This window comes from Ascaphus truei, chromosome 2 (genome assembly GCF_040206685.1).
Source record: "Ascaphus truei isolate aAscTru1 chromosome 2, aAscTru1.hap1, whole genome shotgun sequence".
NCBI classification, from domain to species: Eukaryota; Metazoa; Chordata; class Amphibia; order Anura; family Ascaphidae; genus Ascaphus; species Ascaphus truei.
The window spans coordinates 80,696,796-80,718,031 of NC_134484.1; the positions used below are offsets into that span (position 1 = coordinate 80,696,796).

General features: G+C 46.6%; 1 protein-coding gene across 2 annotated transcripts in view; it reads right to left on the bottom strand.

Annotated features, from left to right (window-relative positions):
- LOC142481919 (carbonic anhydrase 3-like) overlaps nucleotides 1–21,236 on the bottom strand; it is a 38,534-nt gene that overhangs the window by 8,268 nt on the left and 9,030 nt on the right. Inside the window, exons 3-5 of one of the 2 annotated variants that reach the window (XM_075582985.1) lie at nucleotides 6,121–6,239; nucleotides 3,833–3,925; nucleotides 3,509–3,571 (exon numbers count right to left, since the gene is read on the bottom strand). In XM_075582985.1, the coding sequence (XP_075439100.1) occupies nucleotides 3,509–3,571; nucleotides 3,833–3,925; nucleotides 6,121–6,239 (275 nt within the window). The remainder of the gene's footprint in view (nucleotides 1–3,508; nucleotides 3,572–3,832; nucleotides 3,926–6,120; nucleotides 6,240–21,236) is intronic. The other variant, XM_075582986.1, reaches the window with a different exon arrangement.

The window sequence follows — 21,236 nt, forward strand, 5'->3', positions numbered from 1 at the left end:
CTTCTTGTTTGTTGTCTTGTATTCCCTATGCACTTTTAACCCGCTGTTTATAATTTGTCCCCTGCTACTATTGCTTTTTGCATGTAGCACTACAATTCTTGCCACTAACTGTGGTTTATCCTCTTATTTCCCTTAGCACTAGTGTCCCCCTCTCCTTGCTTTTTCCCTTAGCTACCATAGCCTTTTGCATGTAACTATGCACACTTTGCAGACTCCATTTTCTTTTCCCAGTGTTTGTTTTCATTCGTGTAACAATAAACCGTCCCAGTATTTACATATTTCGGTCTCCTGTCTTTTGTGGCTATTTATGTTATCTCCGAGGGTTCCATATTTCCTGATACAACTTTCTCCTTTGTAAGATATGAAAGCTCCAAACCTTCCAACCTGATATCAATCCCCAGCATCCCACTGCTTCTCACATGCTCTATGGAATACTTGCTCGCTCTCTAACATTATCCCCTATCTTGGCATTCATGGCATTGCCATCTCATGGTTCTCCTCCTACCTCCTCCTAACATAATCCTGCCCCTTTACAAAGCATTAGTAAGACCACACCTTGAATATGGAGTACAATTTTGGGCACCAATCCTTAGAAAAGACATTATGGAACTAGAGAGAGTGCAGAGAAGAGCCACCAAATTAGTAAAGGGGATGGACATTCTAATTTATGAAGAGAGGCTAGCTAAATTAGACTTATTTACATTAGAAAAGAGGCGTCTAAGAGGGGATATGATAACTATATACAAATATATTCGGGGACAATACAAGGAGCTTTCAAAAGAATTATTCATCCCACGGGCAGTACTAAGGACTCAGGCCATCCCTTAAGGTTGGAGGAAAGGTGATTTCACCAGCAACAAAAGGGTTCTTTACAGTAAGGGCAGTTAAAATGTGGAATTCATTACCCATGGAGACTGTGGTGTCAGTTAAATTAGATTTGTTAAAAAAAAGGTTGGACATCTTTTTAGAAAGGAAAGGTATACAGGGATATACCTAATAAGTATACATGGGAAGGATGTTGATTCAGGGATCAATCCGATTGCCAATTCTAGGAATCCGGAAGGAATTTATTTTTCCCCTTATGAGATATCATTGGATGATATATCTCTGGGGTTTTTTGTTTGCCTTCCTCTGGATCAATGAGTAAGTATAGATATAGGATAAAGTATCTGTTGTCTAAATGTAGCATAGGTTGAACTAGATGGACGTACGTCTTTTTTCAACCTCATCTACTATGTAACTATGTAACTATGTAATACCTCTTCCACTGCTCCTTCAGGGTCTCGTTTGCAAACTCCTACTCCACCTTTATGGATTTCTCTAATGGTGTACCTGATGGTTCTGTTTTAGGTCCCCTCTCTTCTCTCTATATAAGCTCTCACTGGGTGACCTCATTAACTCATTTGGATTCAGCTATAATCTCATGCTAATGACAAGCAACTATATTTATCTGCACAGAACCTTTCCTATCAGTAATCTCTGCCTGGATGCCAGTGCATTGCCTCAATCTGAATATGGCTAAAACAGGGCTTCTGATACTCCCTCCAAAAAAAGGCTCAATGGTGCCTTTCTCTATTACAGTCAATAATACCACTAAATACCATATTTAGTTTAGAATAATACCTCTAACCATCCAGTCTAGCAAGTATGCTGTCTATGGGTCACATCTGACCCCTCCCTTTCATTCTCCCCACATATAAATGCTGTTACTATATTTTGCTGTTTCTTTCTCGGCAACATTACAAACATATGCGCCTTCCTCTGTGCTATGACTAAAAACAAATCCATTCCCTTGTTTTCTAGCATATTGATTATTACAACATTATTTTATCTGGCCTGCCCCATGTCTCAGACCTCTCTATTATAATTTTTTTCAAAATGCTGCTGCTCTTACAGATGCATGTCTGCTTCTGGCTTCCTGAAATCTCTCTGCTGGCTTTCAATTAATCTAATTACAAACAACGCAATTATCCTGCTGTCCTTTAAGGCTCTATACAGTACTGCTCTGCACGTCCATATACAGCGTATCTCAACTCACTTCTTACTCTGTACCTAAGGAGGTCTTATCTCTGTACCTTTTACATCTACAGCCTTCTGTTGGTCTTTTCTGACTACTCTTAACCACACTGTATTTTATTTTCCCTGTATTGTAATTTTGTAAAGCGCTGCCTTCATTTTTTATGCTAAATTAAAAAATATATACATATATATGCGTACAATGTAATCCACTGAAGGCTACTTCAGCATTAGGTAGTTAATAAAACCAGTACATTAAATTGGAAGAATTTTACATTTTTCACGCTAAAAGTAAATGTCACTTTTTGTTTCATATTTATCATTAATACAAATGTATATAATATAAAATACTTTAATGGACCTTATCAAATGTAATAAATGGATATTAAGGAGTAGACAGCACTCAATGAGACAGATAAAAGATAATAGAGTGTGAGTTAGTGGTGCAGCGGGAGCAGGGGGGACCAGAACCCTCCCAGGTAATACTAACAAAAAAAGTATTTCCCAGCACTCAATGGTAGAATAGTCTGATGATAAGCAAAAAAATATGGAAATTTCATATGAAAACATATCATCACATTTGGATATACTGTACATATGGAAGATGTGGGAGTAATTGTAAGCAGGAGGTAATAATTACTCCGGGTGCTAAATGGCACCTATGGGGAAAGGGTACAAAGGAGAATAAGGGATATGGGAAACAAGGGGAGGAAAAACAAGGGGAAGGAGCTGGGAAGGGGGTGGTGGAAGGCAAAAAATGGAGGGTGTACAAATTAATGTCAAATAGAGGGGGGCAACGTTTTGGGGATAAAGCCCTTCTTCTGGCCCGTTTCCTATGATCTGTGAGACCACAGGTACCTCCCTCTCCCTTTAACTTCCAAAAAATGCAAAGATGAAAGGAACAGACGCAGCCACCAGGCTAACTATGGGAGTAAGCCCAAGTATACCAAAATGGGTGTAGAAAATTGAAGTGGCCCTGGTTGGGACAAAGTCTAGCTACCAAATGCAGAGTCTGGGTAACTGACCAGCTTCTAGCCAGATTCTAATACTCTGGTCTGAAAACAGCACACAAAGGAAAGTTAGGGCAAAGCAATCAATCCGGGCTATAAAGTAACCAGTTCACGATTTGATGATACCACGAAACCACTGCTGTCAGCTGCTATGCGTCTTCCATATATATATATATCCAAATGTGATTATATGTTTTCATATTCAATTTCCATATTGTTTTGCTTATCATCAGATTATTCTATCATTAAGTGCTGGGAACTACTTAGCAAATGTAATAATTACTATTAATTTCTCTAAAAAAGGTCAAATTAATTTATTTCTTCAATGTACGCCAAAAACAATTCAACACATTTTTGACTCTCTGAACAAATAGCTCAAACGTGATACATATACAAACATGTAAAATACATACTATACAGTGATAATAGTTTTAGAAATGTCATTGAATGTAATTATACTTGCTATACATGTTTTTATTTACCTTTGTCTTGATGCAATCCAATGCTTCTAAGATTAACTTCAAATGTGGTTTGGGTTTTCCAATCTGTATTCAAAATTCTTATTGTGAAAAAGAGTTGTATCACAAAATATCAGACAGTCAGCTTCAAAATCAGTGTTAAATAGTGAATGCATTAAACTGCTCCCCAAATATTATTTCAATTATTTTCTTCTTTAAAAAAAAGTTGATGTGACATTTTTTACTTCAATTAAAAAAAATACCTCACTCATTTTAATTTGGTTTGAAGCAATCTGGCACATTATATTCTGTTGATGAACATTTTCACTGAAAACCCATTTGAATTACCTTTAACAAGACTGCTAAAATAGCCACTCCATCAGGTTGTTTTTTAGCTTCCGTAATATTGTCATATTTTGAATTCCAATGAATAAAGTGGATCTAAAATGAAAAGAAATGCAGTATGCATTCACAGTTTAGGCAGCATTTTAATTATGAACAAGTAAGCTTCTTGGCATTCCCGAAATGCCGGACAAATCTCCTAGTGATGAACAATGTCATTCATTCATTGGCCTCCAGTTCCCCACCTTTTTGCTGTGCTCTCTATCTCTCTGTGGATGCACGTTGCTGTATACCGGATGTCTTCAGCTCACCTGAGAATGAATTTGTGAGTACCCCATTCATTGAACTGTTTGCTGCTATATTGTTCATCACTAGGGGATTTGTCCGGTATTTCGGGGGTTTGCTGGTTCCCGTCGGGGGACCTCATGATCGCCGTGGTCAGCCTAACCCTGTTCTATGTGATTGCCTTAGGGGCATTACTCATTACAGCTACAGCTTGCATGGTGTTTAAAGTTCTGGACTCCGGTATGGATAGGGTTAATATTGTTGCTTCTGCGTGATGCACGCGTTTCTATTAGGCTAGTAGCGCCGAACATTGAGGTTCATTCCTCTATCTGCTACTGTGCTGTTTCAGTTTGGTTGCTCAGCCAGCTATAGACTTCATAGACTCTGACTTATTGGGAAGGCATAGACCCTTGAATACTACTTAAAGATTTTGGAATTGTTACATCATCATTCCTGAGAGCTGGAGAGTCATTTTTTGGATGTTTTAAATATTTTTATTGTAGAGGTTTCTCTTTTTAATTAGGTTATGTTTCAATAAAGTTTTTTGTTATTTTTTCATTGGCCCCCAGTTCCCCACCTTTTTGCTGTGCTCTCAGTTTTTTTCTTCTACACTTTTACTTGAAAGCCTATTCTGTTTCCAATCTCTGCAGTATACGGTACCAAGTGTTTTGGAGGGTGTTACTTTAATGTTAAGGCTCCAGCAGTTGAGGGTTACTTTTATATGTTCTCAGCTTGTTCACTTGATACTGTAGAAAGAGGGCTGCTCCTGTAAACAGACTCACTCACCACCAGATCAAAGTACAGTGAAAGGTGGTTGATTCTTCGGTTTCTCCTTATCATTGGAAATACTGTGGCCTAAATGTATAAACTCTGTTAAATCAGGGAACATAACATACGGTCTAGGACCTTTGGCCATGGCCAAAGTGCCATCAGTGGTCCGCTGCCACTACAACTCACCACAAGGCAGGTTGCCGCTGTACAATCCAGTAGCCGACCACTCCAACGCCGATCATCCGTGACTCTGACGCGCCATCCTTAAATGTCCCGGTAGACATTTAATGGTGGCGCATCAGAATGGCGGGCAGAGCGGCGGAGGCCACAGGAAAGGAGCAGTGACCACAGGAATAGGAGCAGTGACCACAGGAATAGGAGCAGTGACCACAGGAATAGGAGCAGTGAAAAGTTCATTTTCGGAGCAGCGAATTTTACAGTGCCGATCTGGCCAGCAGTGAGTTGTAGTGGCGGCGGACCGCCGGCAGCCCTTTGGTCACAGCCACATATCATGCAATTACCTAAAACAAGAACGGACGTTATGTCCCTTGAGTTAATGCCGTATCCACAAAGCTAATTATATGCAAAAACAACAGCTGTACTACTTGCTACCTCTCATTAGAATAAGGTAAATGTTGCATTATTATAGGATAATGCTGCGTTATCTACAGTACCAATAATGTGATCTTGGCATTACTCCTATCCAGACCCTGAAATAGTGATTTGCTGGATTGGGGAGAGAGAAGAGAGGGAAATAATGCCATGAAAAAATGCTATCTTATTTAAATTGTGCCAAACTGTGGTGCTACACCCATGCAAACACTATTTCAAGATGTGGATGAGAGCAATACAGGTTTAGCACCAACTTCAATAACGTCACATTAAGTCTCTGTGTTAACCTTAAAGGACTTGAGTGAATAGGAGATGATATGCATATAATTTGCATGCCATTATCAATAACATCCGTTAAAGTTAATGCTATGCTCCTAATGGGAGAAAACATTACTTTAATGTTAAGTTTTTGTCCTACCGTATGTTGATACAACATTACTATGAACATGCTATTAATGTTCATGTTTTTTTTCATTCATTCCTTTTAGCAATGTAGATAAAATATTATACCAAATGTTTTGAATCAAAATTAGCTAGAAAATTGTTGTCCTCTAATGTCCTGTGTGATACCTTAAATACCAGTCATTTGCATTAAATATTATTGCTAATGATGTTACTTTCAGTACCTCTCCTGCATATCTCTCCCCATCCACAACATGCTCAGATCCATGGTCATCAGAAGAACCCCAGTGAAACTGCAATTGACGCAGTCTGTAGGTTCCATTAAGTGGGCCATCTTTTAGCACTAAAAGGGAGAAAACTAGCATTATCAGTGAATTTTAAATGACATTCCTTTGTTAATCATTATCACTGTATTATTTTTACTATTAATAAGTATATAACCACATTTTTATCTATAAACACACTAACATTTTCCACATTACAGTTTGTTATCAGGTGAATTATGTTGACATAAAACATGATATGCTGTAACAATAGGTAGAATTTACACTTTCATTATGTATCTGAACGTACGTCTTGTATGTATTATACAGCAAGCTTAAGCAGCAATTCAAATCATGAAAAACAATGGAAAGTCATGTATTTAGTTACCCATCTAAATGATAAAAGAACCAATAAAGGCAGTGTTTTCCAAACGAGATAGAAGGTAGAGCTCTGCTCACAAGTTTTAGTGCAATATCTTCCATTTATTTAAAGAGCAGTGAAAAGTGCAACGTTTCAGGTCCCATACAAACCTTTCCTCACCTGAAACAGCTTTAGAAAGAGAGGGAAATTGTGTTTACTCAGCAGTATAACTCATCAAACACATTCCAGTGTCTGAATGTACCTAATTTGAATGGGCTGGAAGGTGTGTTCTGCACCATAAGATGTTTTATACAGTAGCACAGCCACTACAGATTTGAGGATGAATATTGGCATGGGAAGAGGTTATTAAAAAAATTCAAACAAATGTATGGCATCCTTCACACATTCGATTCGACATACAGACAAAGTAGACGGACTCATTGTCTCTTTAGCTGTGTCTGAAAAGGCATAAAGTTGCTTCTCCGGAGACAGTGCTGGCTGCAACTTCACTGTAGGGGTCCAAGCTTCTTGATAAGACCCCTGCAACATTAATCTCTAATATCCCCTTAAACACACCTTCAAACGTCACCTGGAGAGACAACTGTGCACAAAAAATTATCTCAGGTGTGCCCATTTTTTGTGCACAGGTGTATTTCTTGTGGAGATATATACATACTGTAGCACTTCTGACTCCAATCTATGGTATTGCAATATTGTGATATTATTCATTTGCAAATGTTCACACTTGTGAATAAACACCATATTCACCCCCTCTTCCACAAATCTCTCTCTCTCTCACACACACACATCTCTCTCTCACACACACATCTCTCTCTCTCTCTCTCTCTCTCTCTCTCTCTCTCTCTCTCTCTCTCTCTCTCTCTCTCTCTCTCTCTCTCTCTCTCTCTCTCTCTCTCTCTCTCTCTCTCTCTCTCTCTCTCTCTCTCTCTCTCTCTCTCTCTCTCACACACACACACACACAATCTCTCTCTCACACACACATCTCCCTCACACAACTCTCTCACACAACTCTCTCTCTCAACTCTCAACTCTCTCTCTCTCTCTCTCACACACACACATCTCTCGCACATCTCTCTCTCTCACACACACATCTCTCTCTCTCTCTCACATACACACACGTCTCTCTCTCACACACGCATCTCTCTCTCCTCTCTGTCTCATCTCTCTCTCTCCCAGTGTATTATATCTTAGACTTGCCACTAATATCATCTAGTACTGTTATCAGTGTTATAACTTGTACTGTATGTTGTAAATCTGCCTTAGTACCAATATATACAGTACTACTTTAGCATTTTAGTAGTACTATTCCTAAATATATATATATTTTTAGAATGTTAGTGACTATTTGTTTCTTGAGGGGAAAAAAACATATACAGATAATCTCCGGTCCCGTCTCACTCTCCTTGCGGCTCCCGCATGCAAACCCTCCCCCTCACCCCACTCCCCGCACCATGCAATTAAAGCATGCACGCACTTCACCTGGATTTTTACAAGCAGTAGCGGGTGAACGTGCACTGTGGGGGTGGGAGAGGGGCACAAATTCCCCTGCGGGCAGCTGGCGGACTACCCACGGGCATCCCTAGAAAGCGGGTCGGAACCGGAGGCTCCATCTGTGTGTGTGTATATGTGTGTAGCGGGCTAACCCCTGGATCCTAAATCTACCCAATGGGCTGGCAGTAAACCCTGGTATTCACAGGTCTGCCAGTAGTTATCATGGGGTTTGGTCCCTTCATCCTTTGGTGCTGCACTTGAGTGACAGCAAGGGTTGGCATATCCTGTTGTGGTTGGGCCAACGGGATGCCCGCCCTCTGGTTGTCCTTCCCCATGAGGAAGGCAGGTCACGTCTGGGATCCTGAGATTGGGGCCTTCCCATGTGCTCTTCCCTCCGGGGAGGAGTATAGTGACTATACCTCTGCCTCTGCTAGGGAGGTGGGGAAGAGCTAGGATGGCTGCAGGTGCCCTAGGACCATAGTGACTGTTCAGGGACTATCTCCGGTGATATCTGAGAGAAGAGACTTTGATCCGGCAGCTGACTGCTAAATACCTGTATTACTGCATTAAGAGTAGTAATAAATCCGTTCCTGTTATGCAATATACCTCCTGCCTGGTGTGTGATCTAATTGGGGGGGAGAGTTCCAGTTCTACCGTGGGCGATCGCCTCCATATAACCTGGAGCCTATGGCAGATGGAGGCGCTGCACTGCTAAGTATATCGTGGAGTATTGACCCCAAACACCTGTTCCTGTGTCCCAAAGTTACCGCGGACGACTCAACCCTCTTGTTACCAGCAGGTATGCACCACAAACACCCAGTAATGGCCCCAATATGCGATTGGGGGGGGACGACACCATTCCATGTGTATATGTGTATATGTGTCTATAAATATATATCTATACATAGATACACACACACGGTTCCACAAATGATTAAAACAAAACTCGGCCGAAAATAAAGGCACTCCCCCTCTCTACCGGCTGTCGAGTCTTACCAGCGGCGTGGTGTGCGGCGTCTCACGGCATTCTCCTGCATCTCCCCCTCAAACTCCTGTGTATATATATTGTGACATATTCCCAGGATATTAGGCAGCTTTCTGCTCAATTTAGGTCAGAAAGTGCAGAAATAGTGTAAAAGGATACATTCCACAACTTCACATTTACTGAGGCTGGTGGATGGAAAGTCCAGACCAGAGTTTATAATGGTTCTAATTCCCCTCACCTGCTTTCCTAATTAAGGAACAGGTATTTATGTCAGCTAGGTTTGCTGCTTCACTCTCTCCTAGAGCCTGGAGGCTTGAGGTATCGCCGTTCCCCTGCATATAGTTTGGGGAGGACGCTCCCTTCACATATCGCAGTACCCAGAAGATTTGCCTGGACTAATTTGAGATGGAGTTCCCACCACTACAATCAGTCTTTCTCCTAGAGCCTGGAGGCTGGGGACACACTGCTCCCCTGGATCCAGTTCTGGGAGGATGCCCCCTTCACATATTACAGTATCCGGAAGGATTGCACAGAATCTCTTGGGACACTGTCCCCATGTACTGTAACAGATGAGTCAATGTTATTTTGCTATACTCTACATGAATACGTTATTTAAAGCTGGTAATCAACTTAGCTTGCAGCAACCAGTTAGAAAGGAAGGGCTGGAACAATGTTTAGTCAGTGTCCTATGACGGAGTAGGCTTTATGTTTAAGAAACAAAATCATAAAGTGACGGTGTGTCAGAAATATTGAATGTCACTGGTAAGAATAACCACTGAAGATTAAGGGCTGAGTGCCCCAATGTTACATAGTTACATAGTTACAAAGTAGATGAGGTTGAAAAAAGACTTCCGTCCATCAAGTTCAACCTATGCTAAATTTAGACAACAGATACTATATCCTATATCTATACTTACTTATTGATCCAGAGGAAGGCAAACAAAAACCCCATTAAGGGGAAAAATTAATGCCTTCCTGACTCCAAGAATTGGCAATTGGATTAATCCCTGGATCAACATCCTTCCCATGTATACTTATTTGGTATATCCCTGTATACCTTTCCCATCTAAAAAGACGTCCAACCTTTTTTTGAACAAATCTATTGTATCTGCCACCACAGTCTCCATGGGTGATGAATTCCACATTTTAACTGCCCTTACTGTAAAGAACCCTTTCCTTTGTTGCTGGTGAAATTTCCTTTCCTCCAACCTTAAGGGATGACCTGAGTCCTTAGTACAGCCCGTGGGATGAATAGTTCTTTTGAAAGCTTGTTGTATTGTCCCCGAATATATTTGTATATAGTTATCATATCCCCTCTTAGACGCCTCTTTTCTAATGTAAATAAATCTAATTTAGCTAGCCTCTCCTCATAAGTTAGATTGTCCATCCCCTTTATTAATTTGGTGGCTCTTCTCTGCACTCTCTCTAGTTCCATAATGTCTTTTCTTAGGATTGGTGCCCAAAATTGTACTCCATATTCAAGGTGTGGTCTTACTAGTGCTTTGTAAAGGGGCATAATTATGTTTACTTCCCTTCCATCCATTGCCCGTTTGATGCAAGATAAGATCTTGTTTGCCTTTGCAGCTATTGCATGACATTGGGCACTATTGCTAAGCCTGCAGTCTACAAGCACTCCTAAATCCTTCTCCATCAAGGATTCCCCCAATACACTGTATTTCCATTTAATTTGTAAGTCGCCTTTTTATTCTTGCATCCCAAATGCATAACCTTACATTTATCTGTATTAAACCTCATTTGCCATTTACCTGCCCACGTTTCCAGTCTCTCCAAGTCCTTCTGAAGAGAAATTACATCCTGCTCTGATTCTATTACCTTACACAATTTAGTATCATCAGCAAAGATGGAGACTTTGCTCTCTATCCCAACCTCAAGGTCATTAATAAACAAGTTAAAAAGCAGGGGTCCCAGTACCGATCCCAGAGGTACTCCACTCACGACTTTAGCCCAACCTGAAAAAGTTCCATTTATGACAACCCTCTGTTGTCTGTCCTTTAACCAGTTTTCAATCCAGGTGCATATATTATTACTGAGTCCAATTTTCTTGTTTGAAACCGTGTATGTGTATCTGTTAAAGTTGCAGTCCCCTACTGGGATGAAATAAAACAGGTAGAAGCCTGAATTATGTCATATAATGCTACGTGTTATCCTTATGTTTCTCTAAATAACTATAGAAGACTATGTAGTGAAGAGCCCAGACAGACGTCACCACTACAAAAGAGAGGCGTTTGTCACTATATATATATATTTATATATATTATATTATATATTATATATATATATGTAACGGTTTTTGTGAACCGGCCTCACCCACCCAATCTCACATTGGCCCCTGTGGTCTAACAGTCCCCATTACAGTGTGGTAGTGTCTGGTGGTGCACCTGTTGGCTACAGGACTCCTGAGTCTCCCGCATGATGGTGTGTGGGGAGGACCCGTCCAGACAGGCAGCTGAGGTAGTGTGCTGAGTCCTACCTAGTTCCAGTGCAGCGCCTCCACCTCATCAGGGTCCCTTCGGTCACTTGGGGATGGTCCTGGCGAGGAACTCCTCTGTGGTGCTCCTCTCTGTACAATCACTCCACACATGTACACGAGAGGGTTTGTAATTAAGAGCATCTTTATTGCTTGAGGTGGGCTAGCTGCCCCTCGCAGTAGTTTCTCTAGCCACTCATAATCATTCAGTGCTTCCCTTTGAAAGGTGTAATTCTCCTTTAATAGGGATTCCCTATCCCAGCCGGGATGTCTTTACCCTATGCCAGGTCCCTGGACACAGTCTTCTTACCCAGCTACTATAACATAACTCTACTCTTCTCAGAACTCCTCCTCCACTTAGCAGAACTACTCAGAACCACGCAGAAACTAACTTTTAGACACAGTGCTGTGCCTTATGTACACTCTGGAAGCTGACACACCTCTGACATCACTAACCATGGAGTCAGAGCCTGTGACCACTCCCATCCATACACAGGGCACCTCACCAGGGTGTGAGGGCAAACCTCCATAATTACTGCTGGCATGCCCACAACTTACCAGGCCTTACTGTCAGCAGGAGAGATGACTGTAGCCATTTTACATAACCGCTACATTCTCCCCCTGGTGAATCCCATCGTCCTCGCTGGGACCTAAATTTAAATACCTTCTTCCAGAAGGACTGTAACACATAACACATTATTGTTAACATCACAGATTGTACATTATACAGAAAAAAAATTACCACAGTGACATCTCGCCAAGCCCGCCCCGACCAGCAGCCACGAGCCCGCAAAATGCCTTAGTACCCCCTAATAATAGTGACTCAGGTCAGGTTTTCTAACCTCTCTACCACCCATGTCCAGGACCATGACATGATAGTGCCTAGGCAGTCCCCTCTCGGGCCTATAGGTCACCCTGTGTTTGTGTATATTCCTCCCTATACTCCTCACTCGCATCAGGTGATCTATTCTGTCCTCTGCCCTCCTTCCAGTAACTTCATTCCCTTTACTGACCAGGTACATCTCGATGGTTTCCCTAAGCCACCTTTCTCTGTTCTCTTCTATCTCCTCCATGAGGGGTTCAGGGACATAAGGGTACTCCAACCCGTGGGAAGACTTATATCGAGCCATTATTGCCCGTTCCGCTCTACTGATCCTAGTCAGGTCAGCCCTACCTGCCCTCCCAGGTAGCACCCATGATAGGGGTTCGTCAGGATCCACAGGATCGGACAGTGTCTCGGGACCCATGGGCTCTATCTCCCTGTGCTCAATCTTAAACCACCGTTCCTGCAGCTCCCTATCTCGCTGTTCAGGGGTGAATTCTCCCTTGGCCCACCAAAAATCAACTACATCCTCCCTTCGGATAAGGAATCGCGTACGATCCATCCAGGCCGCATAACCTTCAAAGAATGGGGCCCACCAATGGTGTTCTTTGAATCTGTGTGAATCCCCTGAGTCACTCTCTTCCGCATCCCCCCATGAGAATACCCCCGATGTCCGTGCCGACCGTGGTACGGACCACCGTGATGATCCCAGGGCCTTGTCCTCTGTTTTGTTGGTCGCAGGAGGCAACCACCGGCCTACCGCGGCTTTACCTAATTCTCCCCCTCCCCGAGAAATGCCCTCCGTAGCGCAACTGCGTTGTCTTTCCCCAGTCCTTCTCTCCTCCCCCCCCCAAAGGTATGTCCACAAGTTCCAGGCTAGGCGGGGACCCCGTGGAACAGGTGATGGGGGCAGGGATTTTACCTAGGGCGTGGGGTTGGGCGTAAGGGCAAGAGGGAATACGCCACGGGGCTACGACCCGTTCCCGGCTGTCCATGGACTGATCCAAGGAGGATAGCTCACCCTCATCCGTCTGCGGTTCGCCCATCCAGCTCTTGGGCCCTTGAGGTGATCGGGGACCTTCACCCGATCGCCGAAGCGTCGCTGCATCCTTCCCGTCTGTTCCGCCGTCGCCACTGGAAGGGATGTCCTCTCCGGAACCGGAAGCGCTGCCATCTTGGGTTGGACCCCCATGCGGGATCTCTTCCTCGATGATGACATCCGGAATCTCCGCCGTCATCTCCACCGGAAGTGGTATCTTCTCCGCACGTGCGTCTTGGGCCTGGCACGGCCTTGTTTCCGCTACACCGTCTACCGGAGCAAGGTAAGTAAGTGGCTTTCTCTTACCATTCCGCAGGGGTGTAGGCGTCTCTCGCCCGTCGCCGCAATATCCTGGGGCGGAGGGACTCCGTCTCTCGGCTCGCCGATCTGCGGGGGACGCCCTGCTTTCCAGGCTGCTACTCACGCCACGGGGTGTCGTCCTCCCCGGTTCTGTCCTGGGCCTTGATTTCACCTCCGCTAGCTCGCGGAGATCCTCATCCGAGTAGTCTCCCTTCCCCGACTTAGGGGTCACCGATCGGGGCGATAGTCTTTTTTCAGTGCGGTCGGGGGGTGACCCGACCGTCTCGGTTGCTGCTGACCCAGCCGATTTAATCGACTCCAGTCCCCTTTCTCCGGGACTTGCACGACTGATCCACAGTGCACCAGGGGACTCGGCGGAGCGCCTAGCCGTATCCCCCGGGGGGTCAGCAGATTGGATCGGAATGAACGTCGGCATTGGCCACAAGTATAATGTCCCGCATTGTGGGCAGCGTGCCGCTGTGTTAACAATGCCTCCGGGCAGCCCGCATTGAAGGCAGAGCCCGACCACCGTCTCGGTGTTGGCCACCCTGACTACCAGTACCCCGCCGGGTACCGAGTAGGGCTGGGTGGAGACCATAGTGCCCACAGTGGAGGAGCAGGCCATTCTTTTAGTAGGGACCACTTTCAGTATGGGTCTCTCCAGGTCAGTGGTTCCTCGCAACTGACCGGTAGAAGCTTCTGGGCCAGCGACCTCCTGCTTCGGCTCCTCCTTCCGCTGACATAGCTGGAACCCGCCCCCAGGGGTTGCAATTATGGGCGGATCCCACAGGGGAATAGCATGCCCCTTAATTAAGGCCGCGCCTTTCTCAGTCCTGGTGGGCGCGGTCTGCGTTTTCGCGCCAATTTCCTCATCAGAGTGGGATTCTTGGCCCGTGGCTAGTTCCCGCCTTCTCCTGGCAGCTGCTTTTCGTGCAAAATATCCCTCCTTTTTGCACGTTACCTCCACGGCCGGAACTACTTCTTGTAGTGGCGCCGTCTGGATATCAGTCCCTGGGCCCAGTGGGTGCATTCCCACAGGCCATAGTTGAAAGTCACTCCCCCTGGTGGAAATCAGGGGAGGGTCCCATAGACTAAGCGGTTGACTCAGCACAGGGGCCGAGTGAGTCACTGTCCATGAAGGCGCAGCCATAGCTTTTGCGCCATACCCCCCATCAGGGCGGGGCTCTGCTGTTCGCGCCATTCCCGGCCAGCTTTTTGCAAGTCCTGGATCAGCCAATTTCTCTGCGACTGGCCCACGCGGTCTCCCTAGCAAGCGGGAACCGCCATTTTGGGTGGCTTTTAAGCCCGAAATGTCAGTTTGTTTGCTTCCCTCGCTGGGTTCCCCCCCAGTTATCACAATGTCCTCACACTCTTCAAGGGTGGCCCCTCGGTGTCCCAGACAGGACAGAAACAGGGCAGCCACAGCCTTCGCTCCACTCCAGAGCAGATTAGTTAAAGACAGCTCAGCGACAGTTCGCTCTTCAGTGGGGCGCACGCCACGGGTGCCTTCCCCATCAGCCTCTGGTCGCCATGTTGGGCTCTCCGCACCACGCGGATCCTCCATTCCTTGGGTTGTCACGCTCTCGTACCAATTATCGTACATGGGGCTCCGCTCTGCGGGGCAGCCACCACACCAGTACAATAAAGATTGCTCAGATGCACCACCACATGTGTTCCTGATCTAGGCTGGACTCATGTTGCACTACCTCAGGCTAGGCTCACTCTCTCAGTGTCTGCTGTAACTCCTTCCTCCAAGTCTGTGCTCCCTATGGTAAGTGTCTGGAATGGGCTAGAGTACTCTGGGGCTCCCATGCAGTACTGGGGCATCTACCTCTCTTGGTCAGCCTAGCGCAGACCCTCTCCAGGATTCCTGACCACGTTAACAGGCTATCCCTTCTGGCGTCCTACCAACTAGCACTACCTCAAAGTGACTCGGTCAGCTATAGCCCGGCTCCAGACCCCTCACTCCCTTCAGGCCCCTAGGTCGTCCCTGCGAACTGACAATACCCTGTCAGCCCCTGACCACCCCTATGTCCGTCCCTACGCAGCACAGAGTGGCAGCAGACGCTCTCCCTGTTTCCCAGTGTGCCTAGCTAGAGCCTGTCCTGTTGACAGATCTGATCTCAGCAGCTCGCCTCCAAATGTAACGGTTTTTGTGAACCGGCCTCACCCACCCAATCTCACATTGGCCCCTGTGGTCTAACCAGTCCCCATTACAGTGTGGTAGTGTCTGGTGGTGCACCTGTTGGCTACAGGACTCCTGAGTCTCCCGCATGATGGTGTGTGGGGAGGACCCGTCCAGACAGGCAGCTGAGGTAGTGTGCTGAGTCCTACCTAGTTCCAGTGCAGCGCCTCCACCTCATCAGGGTCCCTTCGGTCACTTGGGGATGGTCCTGGCAAAGAACTCCTCTGTGGTGCTCCTCTCTGTACAATCACTCCACACATGTACACGAGAGGGTTTGTAATTAAGAGCATCTTTATTGCTTGAGGTGGGCTAGCTGCCCCTCGCAGTAGTTTCTCTAGCCACTCATAATCATTCAGTGCTTCCCTTTGAAAGGTGTAATTCTCCTTTAATAGGGATTCCCTATCCCAGCCGGGATGTCTTTACCCTGTGCCAGGTCCCTGGACACAGTCTTCTTACCCAGCTACTATAACATAACTCTACTCTTCTCAGAACTCCTCCTCCACTTAGCAGAACTACTCAGAACCACGCAGAAACTAACTTTTAGACACAGTGCTGTGCCTTATGTACACTCTGGAAGCTGACACACCTCTGACATCACTAACCATGGAGTCAGAGCCTGTGACCACTCCCATCCATACACAGGGCACCTCACCAGGGTGTGAGGGCAAACCTCCATAATTACTGCTGGCATGCCCACAACTTACCAGGCCTTACTGTCAGCAGGAGAGATGACTGTAGCCATTTTACATGACCGCTACATATATATAAAGCTATGGTGGGTGAAAAAGGCGACAAAACCTCCACCGTTAACAAACAGACTGTCACCTCTACATCCACAAAACACACACCAGCAGCCCCCCCCCCCTCTACACACACTGCAGACACACACTCAACAAAACACTCTGCACCCCTCCTCCACCCACAAAACACACACTGAAGACACACACACTGCAGCTCCCCCTCTACACAAACAAAACACACACACCAGACACACCAAGACTCTGCTGCCCCCTCTATACCCCCAAAACACACACCAACAGAAGACACACACTAATAAAATACTCTGCTGGTCCCCTTTACACCCACAAAACACACAACAACAGAAGACACACACACTAATAAAACACTCTGCTGGCCCCTTTACACCCACAAAACACACAACAGACACACAAATTTTTCTTCTCACTCTCCTGTGCGGAGCTCTCTGCAGGCAGGGAGGGCAAGGAGTCAGTGCCTGGCTGGTGCCTTTTGTCCAATCACCTCCCTTGTCTAAGGGCAAATTTCACGCTTTGTGAATGAGAACTGAAAGCTCATTGGCTGAAAAACTTGGCAAGCTGCCAAAAATTCCAGGCCATTATTGATTGGATAATGCCCGGAATTTTAACAAATCAGAGAGCAGGGATTTCAATAATGCCCAGAATTTACCAGCTTTAGCCTATAATTAAGTAATAATCCCCTCAGAACAGGGCATTACTGGCCAATAATGCCCTGTTCTGAGGGGATTATTACTATTATAGGCTAAATGTAAGCTTTTTTCATAAAAAAATAGACACTTTTGTAAAGATATGTAACTCAGAACTACGCTGATGCACCTGTGTAGGAAAAAGAAGTAAAGTAGCAAATGAGAGGGGAGAGAGGTGGAGGGGGAAGAGGTGAGTGGGGGGAGAAGAGAGGTGAGGGGGGAGAATTGAGGTGAGGGGGGAGGAGAGGTGAGGGGGAGGTGAGGTGAGGGGGGGAGAAGAGGGGTGAGGGGCCAAGGAAAGAGGAGAGGCAAGGGTGGGGGAGAAGAGATAGGTGAGTGGGGATTGAGGGAGGTGGTGGAGGAGGGGAGAGGTGAGGGGGGGAGCGAGGTGACGGGGGAGCAAGGTGAGGAGGGGATCGAGGTGAGGGGGGGATCGAGGTGAGGGGGGATCAAGGTGAGGGGGGAGCAAGGTGAGAGGGGGAAGCGAGGTGAGTGGGGAGGAGAGATGAGAGGGGGAGGAGAGGTGTGAGGGGGAGGAGAGGTGAGGGGGGAGAAGAGAGGTGAGGGGGCAAGGGAGGAGGAGAGGCAAGGGGGGGAGAAGAGATAGGTGAGTGGGGATTGAGGGAGGTGGTGGAAGAGGGGAGAGGTGAGGGGGGGGAGTGAGGTGATGGGAGCGAGGTGAGGGGGGATCGAGGTGAGGGGGGGATCGAGGTGTGGGGGGATCGAGGTGAGGGGGGAACGTGGTGAGAGGGGGAAGCAAGGTGAGAGGGAAGCGAGGTGAGAGGGGAAGCGAGGTGAGGGGGGAAGCGAGGTGAGGGGGGAGCAAGCGCGAGGAGAGAGAGGTGAGGGGAGGAGAGGTGAGGGGGGAGGTGAGGGGGGAGAGAAGTGATGAGGGAGATGGGGGGAGAGGTGATGGGGGAGAGGTGAGGGGGAGGGAGAGGGGAGGGGCAGAGGTGAGGGGGAGAGGTGATGGGTAGGGGGAGTGTAAGGAATCCACACCTCAGTTTACTGCTTACCTTGCCTTACAGACCTGTGCAGTCCTGGAACACTCCATCTGGTATCTACAGCAGCTGTGCAAGCTATGACTGTAGCCCAAGCCTGGGTTCAGTCATTAGAGCAATGCTGTCACACGCCCCTTCTGCTATTGGTTCGCTGACCTTTAAATACAGCATTCCCACAATGCTTCTCTGCCGAGCATAATCCTTCTTGGATGTTACATGTGTTTTGCCACAAGCCCCAGGCTTGTTATCTCTTGTTATGTTTCCATGTTCCTCTTCCATGTTCCTAGTTCATGTTCCTAGTTCCTGTTTCCTGGTTCCTGGGGACTGCTGCTCTCTCTCCATTGCAGAGGCCGTGTCCTGATTCCTGTGCTGAAGCAGTGGATCCCCAGCGTTTATTTCAGCTCCCTGTTCACTGAGGCCTGCTGCCCTTTCCGTGGCAGTGGCCTGTCTGCTGAGTCCTGAGGTCTGTAGCTTTCTCTCCACGCACAGGCCGTTCTGGACTCCTGCGCTGAAGCATTGTTTTACCAGTGCTGCCTGGCGGTTTGCCCACTCTGGTCAGCCTTCTCCTTCCTGAGACCAGCGCCATGGGCCATGGATGCCACTCGTGCAAACCCCGTTCCCGACCTGCAGCAATTACGCTGAAGCAGGAGGACCTGCTTGATTTCCTGATGCCAACTCCCTGCTTGGACTACGTTTACCCTGATGTCTCCAATCCTGACCCTGGCTCGTCCACTGACAACGCTGCTCTCTCCAGTTCCGACCCTGGCTCGTTTGACTATGGATTTCGCATTCCGGATGAGCCTGTGTGGTCTAAGGTCAGTACTTATATAACCCCACCTCAGCCACGCGGTCCGACCCAGGTTTGTGGCGAGCACAACCTTGACAGTATGCTCGGCCCCACAAACTCGGACTGCCCTGTGGTGAGGGTTGGTATGTTTCTATCTGAAATCCTGTCCCGGCCTGTGGACCAGTCCCAGTTTGAAAACCAGTATCTGTGCGAAATACTACCCCTGATTGTAGAACCGTTTATGTATGAAGGTATAACCCCTTTGCAGAGACAATACCATAGTGATCTCATTATTAAGGCTTACTGCCTCAAGGACTTAAAACAGTCTCTGGCCGCTTGTGTTCGCTCCCCTGGTTCCCCTTTAACCTGGGATAACGTGAACCCTGTGAAACTGGCCAACGCCCAAGAGGCACTATATGCCCTGGCCTTTTCATTGGACATTCACGTAGTACAACAGGACGCCCTCTTCATGTTGGCTCAGGCTCAAGGTACGCTCCATGTACTTTCTTTAACATTGGACAATTGCATACAAGAACAGGACCCCCTCCTCGCCAGCTATGCTGCTGCTTGGCAGTTCCCCTGTACTGCCAGTCCTGTTGCTATACTTGTGGGGGTACCTCCCTCTCCAAAAGATGACCAAACTGTCCCACTATCACTGCCCCCTAAGGTAGAAGCTGCCACGGTCTCTAGCCCTGATTGCACCTCTAGTTACTTAGACCCCAAGGATATGTCTACGTTAACCCCTGCCAATCAGCCCTGTGAGGTTCCCGTGGAGTATACGTGTATTTCCCAAGCTAAAGCTATGGCTTTAGTGTCCGAGAATGAACCCCTTCTACCCTCAATTTCTAACTCGGAATCTCCAACTCCTGCCCTTGAGATCATTCCTGTATTAACCCCTGTGGGGCAGCCCTATGAGTCTCCTTTGGTAATTCCCTGTTGTTTGCCAGCCAAGGTCACATCCTTGGCTCCAGAGGAGGAACTCCTTGTGTCCCCAATCACCGAGGCAATTCTCCCTCTTTTGACTCTCAAGTACTATCTGCATTAACCCCTGTAAATCCTTGCTGCTCCCACGCTAATGCGTCCTTTTTAGCATCAGAGAATGAATCCCCAAGCCTGACAGCAGAGGTTGCACTGAATGACTCCCCTAAGGTTGCAAAGTCCTTGGATATTCTTTGCTATAATCCCCCTGCTTCAGCTCAAGTTTCCGCTGCCGTGTCCCCTGAAACTTCTGCTAAAATACTGATTCCAGTTAAATGTATGCAGGAACCAGGTTTTTACCTAAGCCTGTTCGCAGAATCCCCACTCCCAGGTATTTTGCTGACCCAGTCCGTCACTCAGAGAGCGGAGATCCCTGCTTCAGCGCATAGTCTCCTTGTCATGGAATCTGTAGTCGTTTCTGGTTTCCAAGACACTCCTTCCCAAGCACCCACTTCAGAGACCAGCACAGTTGTGGTTTCCCCCCTTGTACTGTCTGTGTTCTCCTCTTCTCAAACCCTAGGGTTAAAAGCGAACAGTGGTCTGTATGCCCCTTCTGAGGCTCAAGTTGCTGAGTTCCCAGGAATTTTTGCTGACACACTGCTCCCACTCAAAAGTGATGCTTTTTCATATGTGCAAGCTAGAAGCCTGTATACAGTTTCCCCCCTCTCTGAAATTTGCCTTGTTTGTCCCGCTACTCAGAGAGGTAAAATCCTTCCTTCAGATTCGGAATCTCTTTCCATAGAGTCCGTCCTTGCTTTTGCCCCCCCCCTGATGCCTCTGCCCAAGCAACTCCTCCAGAGATCAGCATATCTGTCGTCACCCCCTTAATACAATCGGAGACCACCCTGCCTACATTACAAATTCAGGTGTTTAAATCTGAGCAATTTTTTTTCCCTTCCCTTGCTAAACCTCAGTCCCTTAGCACTGCATCTAAATGCAACCGTTGGGTTACTCGGGGCTAAAATTAAAACTCCTGTGTTAAAGGGTACTTTCTCACACATGTCCAGCAAACCTAGAACTTTTGTGATTGATTCTAAGTCACTTACCACTGTATCTGATTTTCTCACTATTCAAACCAAGACACCCACATCACTGACTAGCAGTTCCGTTATCAGAATTTTCGCACTAGTAAACATACCTATTTCTGATTTTGTCA